The sequence below is a fragment of the Solea senegalensis genome, linkage group LG20 (assembly GCF_019176455.1).
Source record: "Solea senegalensis isolate Sse05_10M linkage group LG20, IFAPA_SoseM_1, whole genome shotgun sequence".
Taxonomy (NCBI): domain Eukaryota; kingdom Metazoa; phylum Chordata; class Actinopteri; order Pleuronectiformes; family Soleidae; genus Solea; species Solea senegalensis.
Window position 1 is genome coordinate 16801229 of NC_058039.1, and position 18578 is coordinate 16819806.

The following is an 18578-nucleotide window of genomic DNA, read 5'->3' on the forward strand; positions in this document are numbered from 1 at the left end:
GATTGGTCAATGCTCCTCCACGCCCCACTGTGATTGGTTAAGATAGGACGGCAGTAACTTAATTTTATCAGCGTTTTTTGGGTATCTGCTTCGTGTGGGCTCCTCCTGAGTCATGTGTTTTTGTTGTTTGAGTTCAATCTGACCACTCACTTATTGTCCTCCTTTGCATTTCTGTGCGCGGAGAAGCAACAATGCGGTGCTGGCTCATTGCAGTTGTTGTTGTTTTGTTGGCTGTCGTAGGTAAGAGACAACGCGTTGTTTGTCACTTACGTGTTTTTAGCTAGCTTCATGCTACAATAGCATCTCGTCGCTATTCAGTAATGGCGAGTAAACCAAACCTATGTTAGAAATATGAGAAATTAGAATGGGCTTGCTCGTAAGGATAACTGTATACTCTCTTTTTAAACCACCAATGGCACTATACAACACTGTAGAGTGTACTCTTTAATTAGGTAATGTGCAAAGGACATCATCATTATTGTGCAGTGGGCCTGCAACATATGTTTGATTTGATAACTATTAAAGGTCCAGTGTGTACAAAACAGTTGTTTCTTTTTAGTAAGTGTACAAAGACCCAATTTCATTAACTCCAGGATGAGCCTTTTTATGTTTATATCAGGAGCTGCGTCAGCTCAGGTGGCCATTTTGGACCCCCCATGTTTGTACATGTATCTTTACTTTGCGGCAGGATAAAGTTAGGATAACGTAAAGTATGTTTGTACAATAGGTCACAATGAACAAACCTCACCAATAAACGTTTTAGCTTCTCAAATGTGCATATGTTTGGGTTAATTTGCTCTATAATGAGCCAAAATGGAATCATTTTCATTTGTGGAACCAAAAATAAAAAATGGAGGATATCATAAAGAGAAAGTAACAGATGAATTGTTTAATGTGCAGATATTAAGAAGAAATAAACTAGGTCAGAAATGCCAACTGAAGCAACATTTCTTTCTCCTCTTTTAGTTGCAGAGGGAAAAGCTGTCCCTTCCCCTCCAGATTTTGGAAACAGCTATCATGTTAAAGGTAAATGTCGTTCCAGCCAGAAGATTACATGTTGACGTCTCTCTCTTTTCTCAGAATTAACCTCATTACCCAACTTTCCCATTGCAGGAGTAATTTCTCTGCCCTATGCTGAGATCAATGAGCCGTTTGAGGCCTGGTTTGATCTGCCAACAAAGTCCAGCAGAATAGACTACTACCATGGTAAGAAAGACTTTAAAATGTTGAATCCTGCCTCTTTATCTGAAACCTGACTCTGTATTCCTCCTTCGTGGTTGGATTAGTGATGTGAAACTGAGATCCTCTTGTGTCAGACAAGAGTGGCTCATAAGCAGTCACTCAGTTCATAAGCATGAAGTGAAAAAGACTGACCATGCACTTTCTTGGAACTTGTGACTCGTATCAGAAATTCATGTGACTCTGAGCCTGAGTTTTGCAGCATTGTCTTTTTTTAATATAGATTATAAAGTTGGTTCCTGCCTTGTAGATTTTTCACCCTCCATCAATCATTCCCCTTTGCTGTTTCTTACGCCTTTTTAACATTCTAAACTCTGGATTGTGATGCCTCAAAACCATTATAAACTGTGTATATACTGCATGTATGTATTACATTGTCCCTGTAGCAAATATATTTATTAAAAAAGGAAAATAAACTACTCGAATAAGAGTAAAACTACTTCACTTTACTTACCAACCTCTTCACTTGACCAGTTCTTTTCTCACATGTATACGACTTGTAGTTGTTTGTCAGCTTAGTGTCAGTGTGATTATATTATTGTTTAGAGACAGAGAGTGATGAGGAAAGGCGCTGCAAGGAGGCAATAGTGTCATTTCAACATCTCCCATTTTTTTTTGATGGTTAAGGGCAAGTGTCGACATACCAGTTGGGGGCAGAGCCGCAGTGGGGCATCGCCTACAAGATCTCACCCGAGACCACGGAGGTGGAACTGAATGTGATGAAGTGCTTTCAGGTCAACGGAACACAGAATGAGACGGTCACACCTCAGGCGGCACTGCCTAATATCCAGGGCTTCCAGGTGTGTGTGTACACATAAACACACTCTGTGTACTGTGTAGTTAACCACGGGGCAGACTCCTGTAAAAGTCTTTCTAAAGGCACGTCTGTGTCATACACCAGTCCCCCTGATCCTGAACTCAAAATTCTAATCTCTATATCACACTGAAATTAAACTCTGACTCCGTGCTCTTGATTAAACTCTCACTTTTTTGTCTCGTCTCATAAATAAAGATGTGGTTTCTCCCTGTAGTTCCTGAGGATGGAGTACTATGCAGGTTCCCTATGTGAAGTTTGGCAGAACGTGACCACTGTGGGCTACAAGAAGAACACGTACACTCTGTGGGTGACCCACTCGGAGGGGGACAATGAGCCTGCCACACCCCTCCATTATGAGATGATGGGATACAACACACTGCTGGGCTCTCACTATGATAAATACTTGGTGGACTACAAGGAGTTCATTACTCATGTGGACCCCAAAGTCTTCTCCCTGCCTGACGGTTTGTGTCTCTTTCCTGCTGTAGTTGAAACACTGGACGTAAAGAGCTTTAAAAGCATAAAGAACTTTATTTATTTATTTATTTATTTATTTATTTATTTATTTTTTAATTCCTCATAGAGATGAGTTGTGGGGGGTTTCCTGGTCCAGGTGTGGAGCACCACATGTTGGCCAACCCGATGAAAGATCTCATCCACACCACAGCGTCGGGCCACTCTCAGCGCATGTTCAGCCATTTCAAGGACAAGTTTCAGCGACAGTACCGCGATGAAAGAGAGCATGAAAAGAGGGAGCACGCTTTTGTTCATAACCTCAGGTGAGTGGACAGAGAGCTGTCATTTAAAGTTGGTTTTAATTTCACTGTGTAAAAGTGCATTTGCAGTGTAGGTGATTGAGATTCTGAAATACTGACGTTTTGACACTAGGGTTGAACGATTTGGGGGAAGTAACAAATTTTGTTTTCCCAACAGATATTGTAATTTTATTTTGGACTAAAGGTTCAGTTAATCACCCTGTAGTCTTAATGTTAGCATCACCACATTCCAATGCACGGGTGAGAAATTATGAGAGGTTTCCAGCATGTTTAGAGTTTAATTTTCTTGGCACTACCACATGATTGTTTTCTTCCAGGACACAGTCATATTTATTGCAATAAAGAGTTTCCATGAAAAGGATTTTGACATGATCTAATAAGTGTTTCCTCGTAGGTATGTCCACTCCAAGAACAGAGCAGGGCTGTCTTTCTCTCTGGCTCTGAACTCTCTGTCAGACCGCACCATGTCAGAGCTGGCCACCATGAGAGGGAGGAAAAGTGCAAAGACTCCAAATAGAGGTCTCCCTTTCCCCTCCAAGGTTTATGAAGGGGTGGAAGTGCCCGATTCATTTGACTGGAGGCTTTATGGTACACACACATCTCTCTGAAATGGTTTATAAAGGTGCATCTGTCTGGTAGCACATAATCCCCATACTGTAGTTACATGTGCTCTTTTCCCTTTCAGGTGCTGTGACCCCAGTGAAGGATCAAGCCATATGTGGCTCCTGCTGGAGCTTTGCCACCACTGGAGCAGTAGAGGGCGCTCTCTTCCTAAAGGTGAAGTAGCTTTCACTACACAAACACTGGCCTGTGCAGACTGGGCTGCTTCCTAATCCTCTTTGATCCACAGATGTTCTGAATCGATCACATTTTTATCATCATTATTATTTTTAGCAGATAAAGTTGCAAATGACAACTATTTTTCATTTATTGATCCGTTTTTTTTTTTTTTTGTTTTTTTTGTTCATCATTTGGGGCCATGAAAATTTCAAAATCTTTAAATGTTAAAACCTGTGTTTCCAACCCTCAAAATGACAATGTCTTTAATCGTCTTGTCTATCCAGGATCTTCACATTTATTAAATTTAAATTACAGATTTTTTTATTATTATTATTATTTATTTTTTTTTTTTTAAGAAAAACACTTGAAACTGTTAAAATTCTACTTAATAGTTGTATCTTTTAACTCTAAAAGTCACCAGGGACCTGTTTCAGAAAGCAGGTCAAGTGAGAACTCTGAGTTAGTTAACCCTGAGATGAGGGAAACTTGGTTTTTCAGTTTCACAAAGACAGTTCAGCTTAAAGAGGAACTAAACCCCTGTTCTGAAGCGGACTCCGCCCAATGCCTGATTTTAAAAAATCTACAAAAAGTGGGCAGGGAGTTATCAGTGAGTGGGGAGGGGGATGAGTGAGCACTGCAGGGGCTTGACGATCGAGTGACTGCAAGTGCAAAACGTGGCAGAGGCAGCTTGCTGTGGTATTTCCTGTGGAAATACCATCTTAGGGCTGCATTCAGCATGAGAGACACACATTTCAATAAATGTACACACTGGCACGCCACAGATGACATTTCCCACGCGTTAAAAGTCACTGCAAATCAATTAATCTATGAAACGATGATGCGGAGGCAGATTGCTCTGCTCAGTTCATTCATACAGCTGTCTTGAATTAGAGACCTATCAGCCAGTCAGAAAATAGTATTCACTGTTGCTGGGCAGAATGGTCACGCTCCGCCCGGGCCGTGCAGCTCAGCCAAGTTGCACTTCACTGCTGCTGTCTCACGTGCGCCCGCTTCAGAGACTAGTTTCCTTTGGGGTTCTTCTTGCACAGAAATCCTCTGTAAATGTTGTAAGCACAACATACAGAGCAGTGTTTCACCCGACCGAATAAACAGGAGCATGCTGAGCTGTAGTAAAGTGAAGTATTATGTGGTGTCAACACAGGATCTTTTTTTTTCTGTAAACCGGATGTTTTATTTTCTGACTTCCTCTCCCGCTCGTGCTGAATATCTGCCAGAAATACGAATTAATGGAATTTTACGTCTTTCAAAACATCGAAATCCCTATTAGATGTTACTTCCAGTGTGCGAACTATACCGCAGCTTTTGGGGGGGTTGCGGGGATGGATGCTTGCGCGTCCTCATATCAAGGACTTGTGGTGTATTTCCACCAGCTCTACTCGCCTTGGCACGGCACGACACGGTTTACAAAAGTACCTACTCAACACATCCATTATCACAAGCCTGCACGTCTACTCGCCTTAAGTCAGTACATATCACCACATATCCAAATAGTTTAGTTTAGAATTGACCCTTTGAATCTCGCTGCAGACAAAATCTCACTGTGCTTTGACAGCATTTTATATTTACACGAAATATAGTCATGAAATGGTGTTGAGCAAGATGTTTTAATGTAAAATAGTGGGTCAGTTTGAACATTGACTCTTCAGTTGGACTTTATAATCATAGGTCCATAAGTAAACTATGTTTTTATCAGTTTGATCCATATTCTCATCTTCAGTTTCTCTCCCCGTCAGGTTACAGCTGAATAAATATCAAATCAAATGTAACATAAGTGTGCGACTGCAGCATTTATCATGCGTTAGTGAAATGAGGAATGAGTGGATTACACTGTATGAAATAGTGTTCATTTATTGACTCGTCTTCACGTAAATGTCAATATTTCTGCTCAACTCGATTAAAGTGGAGGCTGTGCTCTTTGTTTACCCGTTGCCATGGTGAATCGTCGTGCTCCATTGATGATAGCTTTTTTCATTCCCAACGCACACACTTAACTGCGAGTGAACATACTCAGAGTTGATTGAACTAATGCGGATCAGCTGTTCTGGAACTGAAAACTCAGTTTGACCGCTCAGAGTTGGTCAACCTAGAGTTAAGGTTTTAACTCGGAGTTTGTTGAACCTGCTTTCTGAAATGGGCCTCAGGTCACGAGACTGTGGAGGCTGAAAATATTGTGTTTTTGTTTTTTTTTTTAAGAGGGTTTGATTCCCGCAGTGCAGAAACAAGTTAATAATATTCACACTCTTTGTTTGTTCTTTCAGACGGGCTCCCTGCAGGTTCTGTCTCAGCAGATGCTGGTCGACTGTTCCTGGGGTTTCGGCAACAACGGCTGTGACGGCGGAGAGGAGTGGAGAGCGTACGAGTGGATCATGAAACACGGCGGCATCGCCACGACGGAGACGTACGGAGCCTATATGGGAATGGTGAGAAGAGAACCAACATGTGATGCCTTTTTACTTGTTGCAGCAAAAATAATCCATTTTCAGTAAAACATTTTTGTATTTCTTGTCCCCACTCGCCCCTGCGCTGCTGCTGTATACACACAAACCCTCCCTTAGTCAGGTCTGATATTATTGCTTGATGGAGCCAGTGTTCAGATGAAGGACACAGCATTAAAATATTGTTGGATAATTTCTGTTATTGAAACCCAAACGGAGACAGAAAAACAACAAGAAATCAGCAAAAGTGACTTTAACTTGAGATAAATTCCTAAAATCTGTCCACCTGCAGCTCCTTGGCATATAATGTGTAAATATAATGATCATTTCTGTCTGTGTGGAATCATTTTGTTTATTTTTTTTTTATGATAACAGACGAGTGGTTCCTTTTTGACACACTTGTTTTGTTCTGCCTTGAGGTGACCATGCACTATGTTAAGTTTTGTTGGCACCAGATGAAATGACATGTTCTGTTATTTCTAAGTGGGGGGGAAAAAAGACACTGAAGCCCCTTAAGACATTTTCTCACGATTGCAATGAGCCTCTGATTCCTCTTGAGTCAGTTTGATGTTTCTGTATTTTTTTTGTGGTCCTTTTTGTAGACGTCACATTAACCGTATGATTCCCATTCCCTGCTGAACTTGTTTTGTTTTTATTCTGAGAAAATGAGACGTGTTTTGTGAGTAACTGTAGAACAAGTTACTCTGCTTGAAATCTCCACAGGTTCAGGCTCCTGTGTGTTTTTTTTTTTTAAAATATCCTTCCCTCTCTGAACAGAATGGATTTTGCCACTTGAACTCGTCTCAGCTCACCGCACGCATCCAGAGCTACACCAACGTCACGTCCGGAGACGCAGAGGCCCTCAAGGTGGCGCTCTATAAGAACGGCCCCGTGGCCATTAGTATCGACGCTTCGCATCGATCGTTTGTTTTCTACAGCCACGGTGTTTACTACGAACCTGCCTGTGGTATGTTTACCTCTTTGCTTTTTTATTTTAAACCGAAACCACTTTTACTCTCTCTGAAACTCCACCTCCTTGTTTTTCAGGTAACACCACTGACGATTTGGACCACGCCGTGCTTGCGGTGGGTTACGGGAGCCTAGACGGGGAGCCATACTGGTTCGTTAAGAATTCGTGGTCCACGTACTGGGGCAACGACGGCTACATCCTCATGTCTATGAAGGATAACAACTGTGGCGTGGCCACTGACGCTACATACGTGACTCTGGCGTAGACGGTTCGCTCCATGTTCTCGATCGTGTTTGTTAAAGCTGCAGTTGGCAGAATCACTGGAGAAATAATTGACGGGGTTTCATCGGCAGGTGTTTTGGGATCACCACTCCCTCCTGAGCTCATCTCTTCACTCATTTTTGAATTGAAATACTTAATTAAAATGCTTGACGACATTTCTTTGATATGGACTCCCTGCACGATACTATTTTCAACACCGGTTTCATTCTCTGGCTGTTTTTCCAACTCCCTATCAAGTTTTGTTGTCACTTTAGATTGCCTGAAAAACAAGGACAAACTTTTCAACACACAACACAGGCACACTCACTCAGACTTATTGGATCAAATCAAACTTTATATTCGTTTACCACCAAATCACAATGTACAAGGCACTTTACACAAAGTCAAACCGCGCGCTGCATGCTTTTCGGCTCAGTGACACTGATGAGATGAACTCCTTAGGTACTGAAACTTGAAAGTGAACGTCCTCAGAGCCCAGTCTAAAGTTTGGTTAGTATCTAAGTTTGATACCGAGCCCTACTCGTTCTATGTAGATCTATTTAGCCGATATTGACTTGTGTTTATAGCGTTTATTGTACACGTCCAACACTCTAAACTGTTCCGTGATTGGTCTGAACCTTCTCTCCTACTGCACCTTTAGCTGTGAGCCTGTAATCGGAGTGAGAATTGTTGTTTTTGTTCTTTAAGATCACTTGATTTACGTTCTTATGCGACTTGCACAGAGCCGTCTTTGCTCTAAACCATGGGTTGGACGGCACAGGTACAGTGCCTTTGTTGTACACATTTCCAGTTAATGTTTTTTGTGATTTGTGTTGTTGCAAATGCACAGGGCAAAAATAAATGTTCTAAGAAGAATTTTTTTTTTTTTTTTAACGCTTAATAAGACATGTGCTGGTTAAAGTTAGTTGTCAAAGTTACTATGGCAAGTGATGCATCAAAACAAAGTCCTACACAATATAAAATCACATTTCACTTACTGAGAACTACAGAAGAACTACTCAATGAAAAGCATAATAAAGTTTTAATTCTCTTGGCTCGAATGTTATAAAATGAGTATGAAAGTACAAAAACGGTATAAAAAGTTTTATGAGTTGCCAAATCTGCAGTAAATCCTTAAACCCCTGAAGAATAAAAGTCCCTGATGTAATTGACAGGATTACGATGATACACGCTGCATTAAAGAGGGAGTGACCGTCTGCTTAGGCTCTAAAGCGCTAATCTCGTTCTTCAGATCAACACAGGTTGACTAACTAAACATTGCTTTAAACCCAATTCTCATGAAGTGAATCTAAAGTATTAAGACATGTGAACAACATGTTATGAACATCAATGTCACGTCTGGCTCTCTAGATGCCGCAGCTCCTCCTCCGCCTGGCTCAGACCCTCGCATATCTCACGGTTGTCCTTGGTGACGTGAGGCCTGCAGGAGACGAAACACAAAGGAGACTGTGAGCTTGCTCACAGAGACTGAGGTCTTCACGTGGGAACAAACGTGGCGATAAATCACTTAACTTCTGCTCAGGGTCACAGAGGCTGAGAGCTTTAATATACGTGAAGTGTAATAACACAGATGGTTGTTTTTGTGAAATAGATCTTAGAAACATATGCCAGTTTCCTAACTATTTTAGAAAAAGAGCAAAATTCCCTTCCAGCATTGCTGTAGTTGAGTTAGGACTTGTGACTCAAGCACTTAAATGATAAGTGTTTGAGAGTCACAGTTTGTCCTCCTGTTAGCAACCTCTTGTCTTCGGTCTTTGATGGATCAATCTGAATTTCGTATCATCCATTGAATTTTGGTAAGAATCAAATCACTTTGAAATATTCAAGAAATCCTGAACTGCTGGTCTTCCCAGCCAAGCCAACGATGCATCATAACATCTGCATTATATCGACTCCCTATCTCTGGCTCCTTCCAAGACGGCAATAAACTTGGGTGTAATGGTTGATGACCAGTTGACCTTTACAGATCATGTCAACAGGCTACCTAGCTTCTAGTCCTAGACTTTGGTCATCTCCCACCTTGTCTACTGCCTCCCTGTATACCTGTGCTGTGAAACCCCTCCAGGTGGTCCAGAGTGTGGTGGCACCTAAAAGGGCACATGAACTTCACTGGCTACCCTTAGCCACCCGCATCAAATTCAAATCACTGATGCTAGCCTACAAAGTGCTTCATGGGTCTGCTCCCACCTTAAAGGCTTGTGTTACCTTGTCGTCTGGCGGTGCCAACACCCCACGCGAGACATTTGACATGTGTGTCGCTCCACGCTAGTGGAATGACCTACTGAGTGCTACCAGAACAGAGGCATCCATGGACCCTGTCCATCTTAAAGAAGCTGTTGAAGGCCCAGTTCTTCCAAAAGCATCTTCTGTCCGAGCACTTACCTTACCCCCTCCCCTGCACTCTCACCCTCTGTCAGTCCACTCTTCCTATCTAGTGGAGTTCTTTCCAAGACTTCTCTGTAGCTTGTTCCTCTTTTGTTCTGCTAAATGCTTAAATCTTTGTCGAAAGTTTCCTCCAGATCTGATCCAGATTATGGATTATTATGTGGCAGAACAGAGGGTTGTAATACCTCGTGTCCCAGTTCTCTGCGTCCTCCACCGTGTCAGGTAGAGGTCTGTCTGCAGTTTCGGGCAGGGCCAGGGCCAGCGCGGCTCCCAACACTGTGGACGTACCAAAGATGACCAGAGGAGCCGCGGGGCTGTGGACGCCCAGCATGCTGATCACAGGCGCCAACACGCCGCCCACTCTGGCAAACATAGACGAGATGCCTATTCCTGTTTGCCTGTGGATATGCAGGAGAGGATTTAAGGATTTTTTTAGAGCTGGATTTACAAATATTAATTATTGGCGAGGTGGGAAATTGATAGCAAAGATGTCCCACCGTAACACCGTGGGGAATATCTCAGCGGTGTACACATAAATGACAGCAATGGCAGCCGTTATGCCAAACTTCCCAACCATAGCGAGTCCAGCCAGGAGATTAGGATTATCTACAAACATAGGGGAAGTTTATAATTAGAAATTATAACAGTGATAACAATCATTTACACATTCCTGTCATATACGTACACTAGTTAATGACTTTCTATATGAATATCCTCTTTTATCAAGACCCAATACTTATTTTAATAGGAATACACTCATATTCTGACTATTTTTGATGGCATTTCTTATACACCTAATATGATTTTGAAAAAACAACATGTTATAAAGTTTTTGTATTTCAAGAACGGTTGATGACACAGATAAAAAAGGCTTTCAGGAACTCCCACGTTAAAATTTGTGAAAACGCCAAAGTTGAGTTATAACATGGGAGTCAATGGGAGGTTTGATCAGAACTCGCTGCACTTTTGGGTGATTTTAAGAAAATCCTCAAATCATATGAAAGTGAAAACAACACACAGGGTTAGACAACAACCAAAGCAAAGTTTTTTATGTTAAAAATGTCTGTGTAGGTTGGAAATTATGGGCAGGAGAAGAGTTTGTTTCAAGATTGTTGTGGTTATTTTCATAGCTAGAGTGTGCCACTCTAATGGGTGCAATACACACTCCTTATAAAACATGAAAATGTCCAAAAGTTAAACTGCGATTGTTTAAAAACCATAATAGGTATCAAAACTTTGATATAGGTGAGAAAACCCAAGTCTTTTGACCCGTTTAAAGTTTCAACCACGTCTCTACGTTAAAGTATGACGACACTGTGAGGCTCCAAAATGCGCTGGGTTTTGAATCTAAAAAAAAGAAGAAAAAGCCCAACTTTTTGGGGAAAAGCAACAGTTGCAGTGGACGTTATGAGCTCATATCATCAATATGCCGTATTAATTCCTTTTTTTTATATGTACTCTATTGCCTCGTGTGAGCTTTTCTGTCTTTTACTTCTTCTGTCTTTTATCCATTATTCTGTACAGCACTTTGTACGTCCACTGTGTTTGTTTTCAAGTGCTTTACAAATAAAGTTGGATTGGATCATTTCAAAATACAAGTGGTTGTTTTAATACGCAACAATAAAAAAAAAACATATTTATGATGCAAAATTAATCTATTCATTTAAAAATAAAAACATATAGAAATGACTTGTTACAACTTGATATTGTTTGGAGGGCCACATGAAATCAATTCGAGGGCCACATGTGGCCCCCGGGCTGCCACTTTGAGACCCCTGCTCTAAATAGAGAACATTGCACTAAGTTTTACCAAAACACAGTGAATGTGCTGAGATATTTAATTGTGCGACTGTCTGAATGTCTGTCCCACCTGCAGGGACCGTGAGCATGAGCAGACAGGCCACGCCTCCCACTGCCATGAAGCCACTCTGGGAGAGTCGGCGGCTGAAGGGCAGCGTGAGCAGGACCAGAGAACGCGCCGGGATCTCCACCAAGCCAAAGACAAACTGGGTCAGGTAGAGGTCGGTCCCTAAGCTGGACACGCCCAGTGAGAGGCTGTAGTACACCAGCACGTTCACACACCTGTGGTTACAGTAAGGCATTATTCATTTAATAATTAGTATTATTATTATTAAAACAGAGACAAGAGAGAGAAAATAACCAAAGATGTGATAGAAATGTTTACCAGATGTAGAACAAGATGAGGGACCTCTTCCTCATCTGAGGTGTTCGAACCAGATCCACCACAGAGTGACTTCGCTTCTCCTCACCTAAAATCTCACAGTTCTCAAAGTGACACACACAGACAAATATCAACCAAATATAGACAAATATCAACCAAAACAACACTATTCTACTATTACTATTCTAAATATCTATGGGACAGCAGTGACACTTGTAGTTTTTAAAGTTTAAATAATAAATTATGTTAAAAACGCCCTATAGTTATATTAATCTTAAAGCTAGTGGATTAAATATTCCACTGCCTTTGTCTGATCCTCCACCCTATCACCAAACCTCATTTTACACTGGTCATGTAGTTTTTGTAGTTATCTCAGTAAAAATAAACAAACAAACACAATTTACAGATTTAAAGGAGTAAAAATGAGACAGGCTCACCTGTGCAGCCGGAGGTAAAACTCTGCCGTTAACACGTGCGGCCTCGTGGAGGAGAGCGACGGCTTCGTCTCTCCTGTTTTTGGCCAACAACCATCGGGCGGACTGAGGCACCACCCTGACCACAGACAGACAGGCAGACAGACAGACAGACAAGGCGTAAGAGCTGTGAGGCAGATGAAGGTCACAGTTCATGTATGTAAGGAAATGAAAGGTGTGATTTCCCACCATATATAGAATATGAGGAGGAAGCCTGGGGCTGATATGGCCAGCTGCAACTTTCTCCAGTCTCGTATGAGATATGCTACGCCTGCTATCAGCATGTAGCCCAGTCCAAAGGCGTAGTCTGTGAGGATGCCGGCCAGCATGCGTCTCTTAGTGCACGTCCACTCAGTGCCTGGACAATATGGACAATAATCAATACAGATAGCACAATGTTTCTCAATGCACACTTTGAGTACGACTGCTGCTAAAACTGCATCATGCATTTGTCACTTTAACGCTTTCATTTCATTTTGTTTTACTGTTACTTGCTGTTTGTTGTTTATTATGTTGTTTAGATTTAGATCTTTATTACTTAGTATGCATATGTATATATATATATATATACATATATATATATATATATATATATATACACATGTGTATAGTCTGTACATACTAGAGTATTACACTACAATGCTACAAGAATTTCTTTTGTCATTATGATGACATAATGACATTTTGCAGTGACTCCCGGCTTAAAGGCACACAATAAAATAACATAAATAACGAAAGACTTAACACTTAAATAAATATAAAACTACAAGTATGTGCAAGTGAAATATAAAACTACAAAGTGCAGCTTAGTGCAACTTGGTGCAAGGTCCAGGTCCAGGTTTATGGAGCGTTGAGCAGGGGTGTGTGTGGCTGCTTGTGTGTGTTGGGGGGCGGGGGGGGCGCGGGGGAACAGCGGTACAAACAGTGCGTAGCCCGTGTGTGTGGGATCTGTTGCAATACGTCTGGCCCTCCTCTGGACTCGGTCAGTGTAAACTGAGTCCAGATCTCATAGACGGCATCCCACAATCCCCTGTGCCGTCCTCACCACCCTGGCTAAGTTCTTCCTGTCTCATGCTGCTGCAGCTGCTGTTCCCAGGGTTACATTTCACTGTGGGTTATATGAGTGTAACGATGCATGTGACAAATAAAACTCTTTAATCTTGCTTTAGGAGGAGAGGAGAGGACAGGACAGGACAGGACAGGAGAGGACAGGAGAGGACAGGAGAGGACAGGACAAGGGTTCATGCTCTGGCTTTGGACAGGAAGTAGCACAAAACAACGTGAGACGTTACAACACTTATATGAACTTATATTTGCTCTAATGTTTACATTGTACTTTTATTGTTCACAGGGTTCCCACGCCTTGGTTGGACATTAAATTCAAGGACTTTCAAGGGTCAATTCCCTCAAATACAAGGACCGAATTTGCTTACACAGCTTCATTAAGAAGGGAGGACAACTTGTAACTTTTATTGATTTGCAGCACGCGCTGCATCTGCTTTTCCTTGAGATGTTGGTCAAAGTCTGTCTCGAATGTAATTTGTCTTTTGGTGAGACAGGCATCATCACTTCGTCATTTGCTCTCTCTCTCTATTTACTTAACTTTACTTGATCGTCGTTCTGCACGGAAACGTCAACGGCGGAGAGAGGGTGTGAGAGAGAGAGAGTGGACAGTGTCCACATCAACGCTAGTAATTAAGACTCAACGTTTGTCCTGCGTAGGTCTCATCTAAGCACATCAAGCAATGCAGGGCATGAATCAGTAGGTGGCGTTGTAACAAACGAGGGAGACATTTACCTAAATATCAACACAATTCAAGCTCTTTCAATGACCCATGTCTATGTTTGTTTGTTCACAAACTTTCCAAGGATTTCAAGGACCTGTGGGAACCCCCGTATTCTTTATTTTGATTTCATTCATTTTCTTTGTGTTGTCTAAAGTAAAGTGTAATGTGTCATGATGGCTTTCATATAATCTTATTATTATTGTTGTTATTCACCAGTTCCATGATGTGTTATGCTTGTTGATTCCTGTGTAGAATTCTATAGTGTGTCAAAAGCGTACTGACCCACTCACTCTCCACAACGACTACAGTGTTTCTGCAGCACAAACATCAGTGTTTCTGTGTTTATTATCAGTGACCGTACCGAGGACGAAGGCGTTGATGATGACTCCGGAGATCGTCGTGCCGACGGCAAAGCGGAGAGCCACGTACACGAGGAAGTTGGGCGCGAAAGCGACGGCGACCCCAAACACGGTTTGCAGAGCGATGGACAGCAGCAGGACAAAACGCCTGCCGTACCTGGAGGGACAGAGGGACGAGACATGAGTGGACGTGAGAAATAAGAACTGTGTTATTGTGAGTTCACAGTTAAAGGTCCAGTGTGTACAAAGTGCTGACATATGTGCGCTAAGGGAACTACGGTGGCCTTAACGTACCATAAAGGATGGAAACACTTTCTCAACTTTCTTCACTCTTTCACTCTACCAAGTCTCTGCTGCTTCCTCCTCCTCCTCCTCCTCCTTCTTCTTCTTCTTCTTCTTCACTGGTTTATTAATGGCAGAGCTGCTGTAGAAACATGACAGTGCAGAAAAAGCACGTCCCCTCGCCTTAAGTGCATATTAAAGGCTTATTTTAGGCTTAAGAGACCCTTCTTCCATGACTGTGTTTAAACGCATACAAAGATGCTATAGATGACAAATATATAGAGTGTCATTTTTTTCATTTTCACCAACTATGGAAACACCTGAGCAAAAAGAAATCAATTTAAAAAAAAGAAGAAAAGAAAATCAGATTGAATTTGTGAAATTTGTCATATTCAAAGTTCACTTGGCTCATTTTGATGACGAAAAATGAAATAAAAACGGTCTATTTTGTGACTTCTGCATATTTACGGACGTCCATATAAGGAGTTTTGTATTATTCCCTGCAGCACAGAGCTGTGATTAAATCAATCAAACGTACTTAGTATCCCAGTAATCAGCCTAATTTGACCTTTTTCTTTTTAAAGAAAAGCTGTTATAAGGAAAACAAGTATTTAAAAAAATAAAACTCCAGGACATCAGCTGTGCCTGTGTCTGCAGAGACGTGCACAACGTTACCTGTCAGCCATGGCTCCAAACACCGGAGCTCCCACCAACAGACCAAACATGTAGATGGAGGAGCCGAGGCTGTTTAGTCCAGATCTGTCACACACCAGGTCCCACTGGAGCAAGATGGGAAAACTCTGCAGTTACTGTAAGACGTTCACAAGGACCCTCTTCCCTTGGTATGATTTGTTTAATCTGAAGGTAATCTCACATAACACAAATTACACTTGAGTGTTATTAGTGACTTTCTTAAATTAGACTTTTTTCATATACGGTATTTCATTTATAATATTTAATGTATTTCACAATGCAAAGCCAGTAAAGGTTGTCACAGATACTGTCGATACTTTGTGTCATGTCATCATATTTATTTATTTATTTATTTATTTTAACAGCCTTAGTTACAATGCTCAACAATGGCAGTGTAACACTTGATGTTATCGTCTTTTATTTATTTATTAGAGAAAAAACATTTAAACAGACTAAAGAAATGTCGATATCTTTAGAAACATTTAGATATGTAAATATGTGGAGTTTACGGCTGTTTGCGGTTTACAGATTCACCACACGTTGAAAATAAGTACAAATGAACAACTTTAATTTAATGAATAATTTAATTAATAAATAACAGCCAAACCTTTGTGATTTTACTGCCCTCTAAAGCCAAGAGTGACACTGGGTTTGTGTAAACAACATAACTATAGTGTTACATTTGTATCAATAATAGTCTGAGGTGGCGGGAGAGGGCCCCCCAAAATCTAATTCAGCTTAGGCCCCCGTAAAGGCTTGGGCCGACCCTGTTATCGTGCATTTTTAGCTCAATAATAAATTTCCATTTGTTTTCACGTTATAATTCTGAAAGTGTACCTCAGTGACAGTAGTGCTCTGGAATGTCTCGTGGCTGTACACCCACCCATGGGGGCACGGCGCGCGCTCATCGCCAGTCCGGTTGAGGACGCACGGGGACTCGTTGGAGAGGCTGAAGTTCGGGCTGAATGTGCCCGGAGACAGGCTCTGATTGCCGGTGTGTCGGCAGTGATGCGGCGGCGTGGCTCCCGTGAAGATGCTCGCCATCATGTGGAAGGCGAGCAGGATCTGAGGCAAACAAATCCACACGTAGAGAATTCTCTGGTATTTACCGAAACCTCCCACGGCGGAGAGGATCTGGTCGAAATTCATTGTGGGGTAAGATCAAATAAAAAGTAGGTAAATGTGGAGACAGAGACAGAGAGGTCTTCTGGTGGTGGAGACCAAGTCTGGAGGTAAACAATCACTGTTGTTCACTCAGTTCTTCTGCAGGCGACCAACCTCCACAGTCCTCGCGTGGAAACGTCCCCTCAGACAAGGTCCACGCAGCTGTGGGGAAAACCTGGGAAGTGTGAGTATCAGTGAATAAAAAGTCAAGAAAAAAAGTCAAGTATGCCACGTGGTGTGAAATCTGGACACACGCACGGACACACACATCAATCCCAGCCAAGCAGAGAGCGCACTTACATAAATGATATATTATATATAGACGGTTGACGATGTATCAGTTGTCCACCAGGGGTCACTATTAAATGCAACATTTTAAAATCCATACACAGGACACAGCAGTGCAAACATTATTGTTAGGATGAGGGCTACATACAATTTTTATTTTTTTATTTTTTGGAAAAAATATTTTAATCGATAAAAAAAGCCAGAATTATGAGAAACTTTAATTTCAGAATGCCGTAAACAATGCCATAAATCTGAGAAAAAGAATACATAATCTTAACTCTAATCTCTGAAAACTAAATAAAAAAAAATGCAGAATTCTGGTTTTAATCATAGAAGTCAGGCTGTTTTCCAAATGTTTAATCCTTTCATACAATCAACTACCATTTCATATCACAACCAACACTTTTACCTTGAAATGAATACCATGAATATTGTTGATTTGAAGTTTATTTCACTCATTGTTTAACTTAACGTTTGTCTATTACATTATTATGAGTTATTTTGCACAAACATCCCGAATCCTGCAATAAAGCCCTGATTTTTTTGTACACACATAGGACCCTCTGCTGCCACCTGCTGTCAAAGCATTAGGTTACACGACACTCTTCTACACTTACTGATTAAGGTCATTTTTAAAAAATATATACAATCCCAAACATGTCAGTGAACTACGGAGGCCTTTGCAAACCAAAAAGGACGTCGTTATCTTCATATTTATGTCGTGAGCTTCCATTTCTATTTCTAAACCTTTATAATAAGGCGACACAAATCAGATGATTTTTTATTTTGAAGGGATTATTCACCTTTATACAAACATGTATGTGGTTACTATGATCACTTTCTGTCCTAAATGTCACAAACTGGACCTTTAACAGAAGCCGCAGCAGCGCAGTTGGTCGGTGTGGGAGAGAAACGTCCAGTTATTCTCTGCAGAACAAAAGCTGCTCTTTCCCTGAGTCCAGCTGGACAAAGAGGGAGCGGTCACTGCTGAACGTGGTTACCTCATTTATGCTGAGTCAGCATTCAGTTCCTCTATTGTGATTTAAAACCTTACATAAAATGTTCACTTTAGTCACTAAGTCACTTTATTTCACATACAAATTAGATTTAGTAACACATTAGGAGCAGTTCATTATTTATTTGTGTGTTGTTGAATGGAAATGTAAAGGATGAGTTACACAAGCTCTTATTTTTGCATGTCCTTTTCCTGTTGTGGGTTCTGGTGACGTCACTGGTCCTGGTTTGGGTGTCTGTCTGGAAAAAAAACCCAAAAAACCATCAAGTCATCTGTAGTTGTCCAGGAAACAGTAAACAGACTGAAGTGCGATTTTCAAATTAAAGTTTTTTTTTTACCTAAATAAAGGAAAAAATGAAAAATAAATGAAAAAAAGAGAGATAAATCTTTACAAAAACAATTGAAAGTGAAGAAATCTAAAAGACAAAATAATACTGGACAGCTTGTAGTTAAATGTACAGGTTTTTTTATGAAACCTTAATATGACTTTTTATACAAAATTGAACAAAACCTATTATAAATATAATGATAGTTTATACATTTTCCTATCAGTATACCCAATTATTGATACTAATCAATAAAGTGACATTATAAATGTATTCATATATAAGTATACTCGCCCAAAACACA

The 18578-nt window shown here is 41.0% G+C and overlaps 2 protein-coding genes across 2 annotated transcripts; one reads left to right on the forward strand and one right to left on the reverse strand.

Annotated features, from left to right (window-relative positions):
• Positions 1–61: 61 nt before the first annotated feature.
• Positions 62–8353, forward strand: zgc:110239 (uncharacterized protein LOC550326 homolog). The gene is made up of 11 exons (XM_044052163.1): positions 62–240; positions 967–1026; positions 1114–1206; positions 1867–2039; positions 2271–2520; positions 2640–2835; positions 3227–3420; positions 3518–3609; positions 5892–6053; positions 6846–7035; positions 7116–8353. Exons 1-11 carry the CDS (start codon positions 192–194, stop codon positions 7301–7303), a joined length of 1647 nt encoding a protein of 548 aa, XP_043908098.1. The 5' UTR covers positions 62–191; the 3' UTR covers positions 7304–8353.
• Positions 8167–16928, reverse strand: si:dkey-166k12.1 (solute carrier family 22 member 13). Its single transcript, XM_044052164.1, has 10 exons — positions 16319–16928; positions 15464–15567; positions 14509–14663; positions 12550–12718; positions 12325–12439; positions 11891–11991; positions 11576–11787; positions 10203–10311; positions 9891–10103; positions 8167–8740 (listed from the first exon to the last, which is right to left on the reverse strand). The coding sequence occupies exons 1-10, from the start codon at positions 16628–16630 to the stop codon at positions 8653–8655; spliced, it is 1578 nt and encodes a 525-aa protein (XP_043908099.1). The 5' UTR covers positions 16631–16928; the 3' UTR covers positions 8167–8652.
• Positions 16929–18578: the final 1650 nt, after the last annotated feature.

What these genes read in the sequence shown, in the direction of transcription:
- zgc:110239 (XM_044052163.1), top strand. Translation starts at nt 192, where the DNA reads ATGCGGTGCTGGCTCATTGCAGTTGTTGTTGTTTTGTTGGCTGTCGTA. An exon ending in AAACAGCTATCATGTTAAAG is followed by an intron (nt 1,027 to 1,113) that starts GTAAATGTCGTT and finishes TTCCCATTGCAG; the next exon opens with GAGTAATTTCTCTGCCCTAT. An exon ending in GCTTTTGTTCATAACCTCAG is followed by an intron (nt 2,836 to 3,226) that starts GTGAGTGGACAG and finishes GTTTCCTCGTAG; the next exon opens with GTATGTCCACTCCAAGAACA.
- si:dkey-166k12.1 (XM_044052164.1), bottom strand. Translation starts at nt 16,630, where the DNA reads ATGAATTTCGACCAGATCCTCTCCGCCGTGGGAGGTTTCGGTAAATAC. An exon ending in TTTGGAGCCATGGCTGACAG is followed by an intron (nt 14,664 to 15,463) that starts GTAACGTTGTGC and finishes CTGTCCCTCCAG; the next exon opens with GTACGGCAGGCGTTTTGTCC. An exon ending in CATGCTCACGGTCCCTGCAG is followed by an intron (nt 10,312 to 11,575) that starts GTGGGACAGACA and finishes CTATGTTTGTAG; the next exon opens with ATAATCCTAATCTCCTGGCT.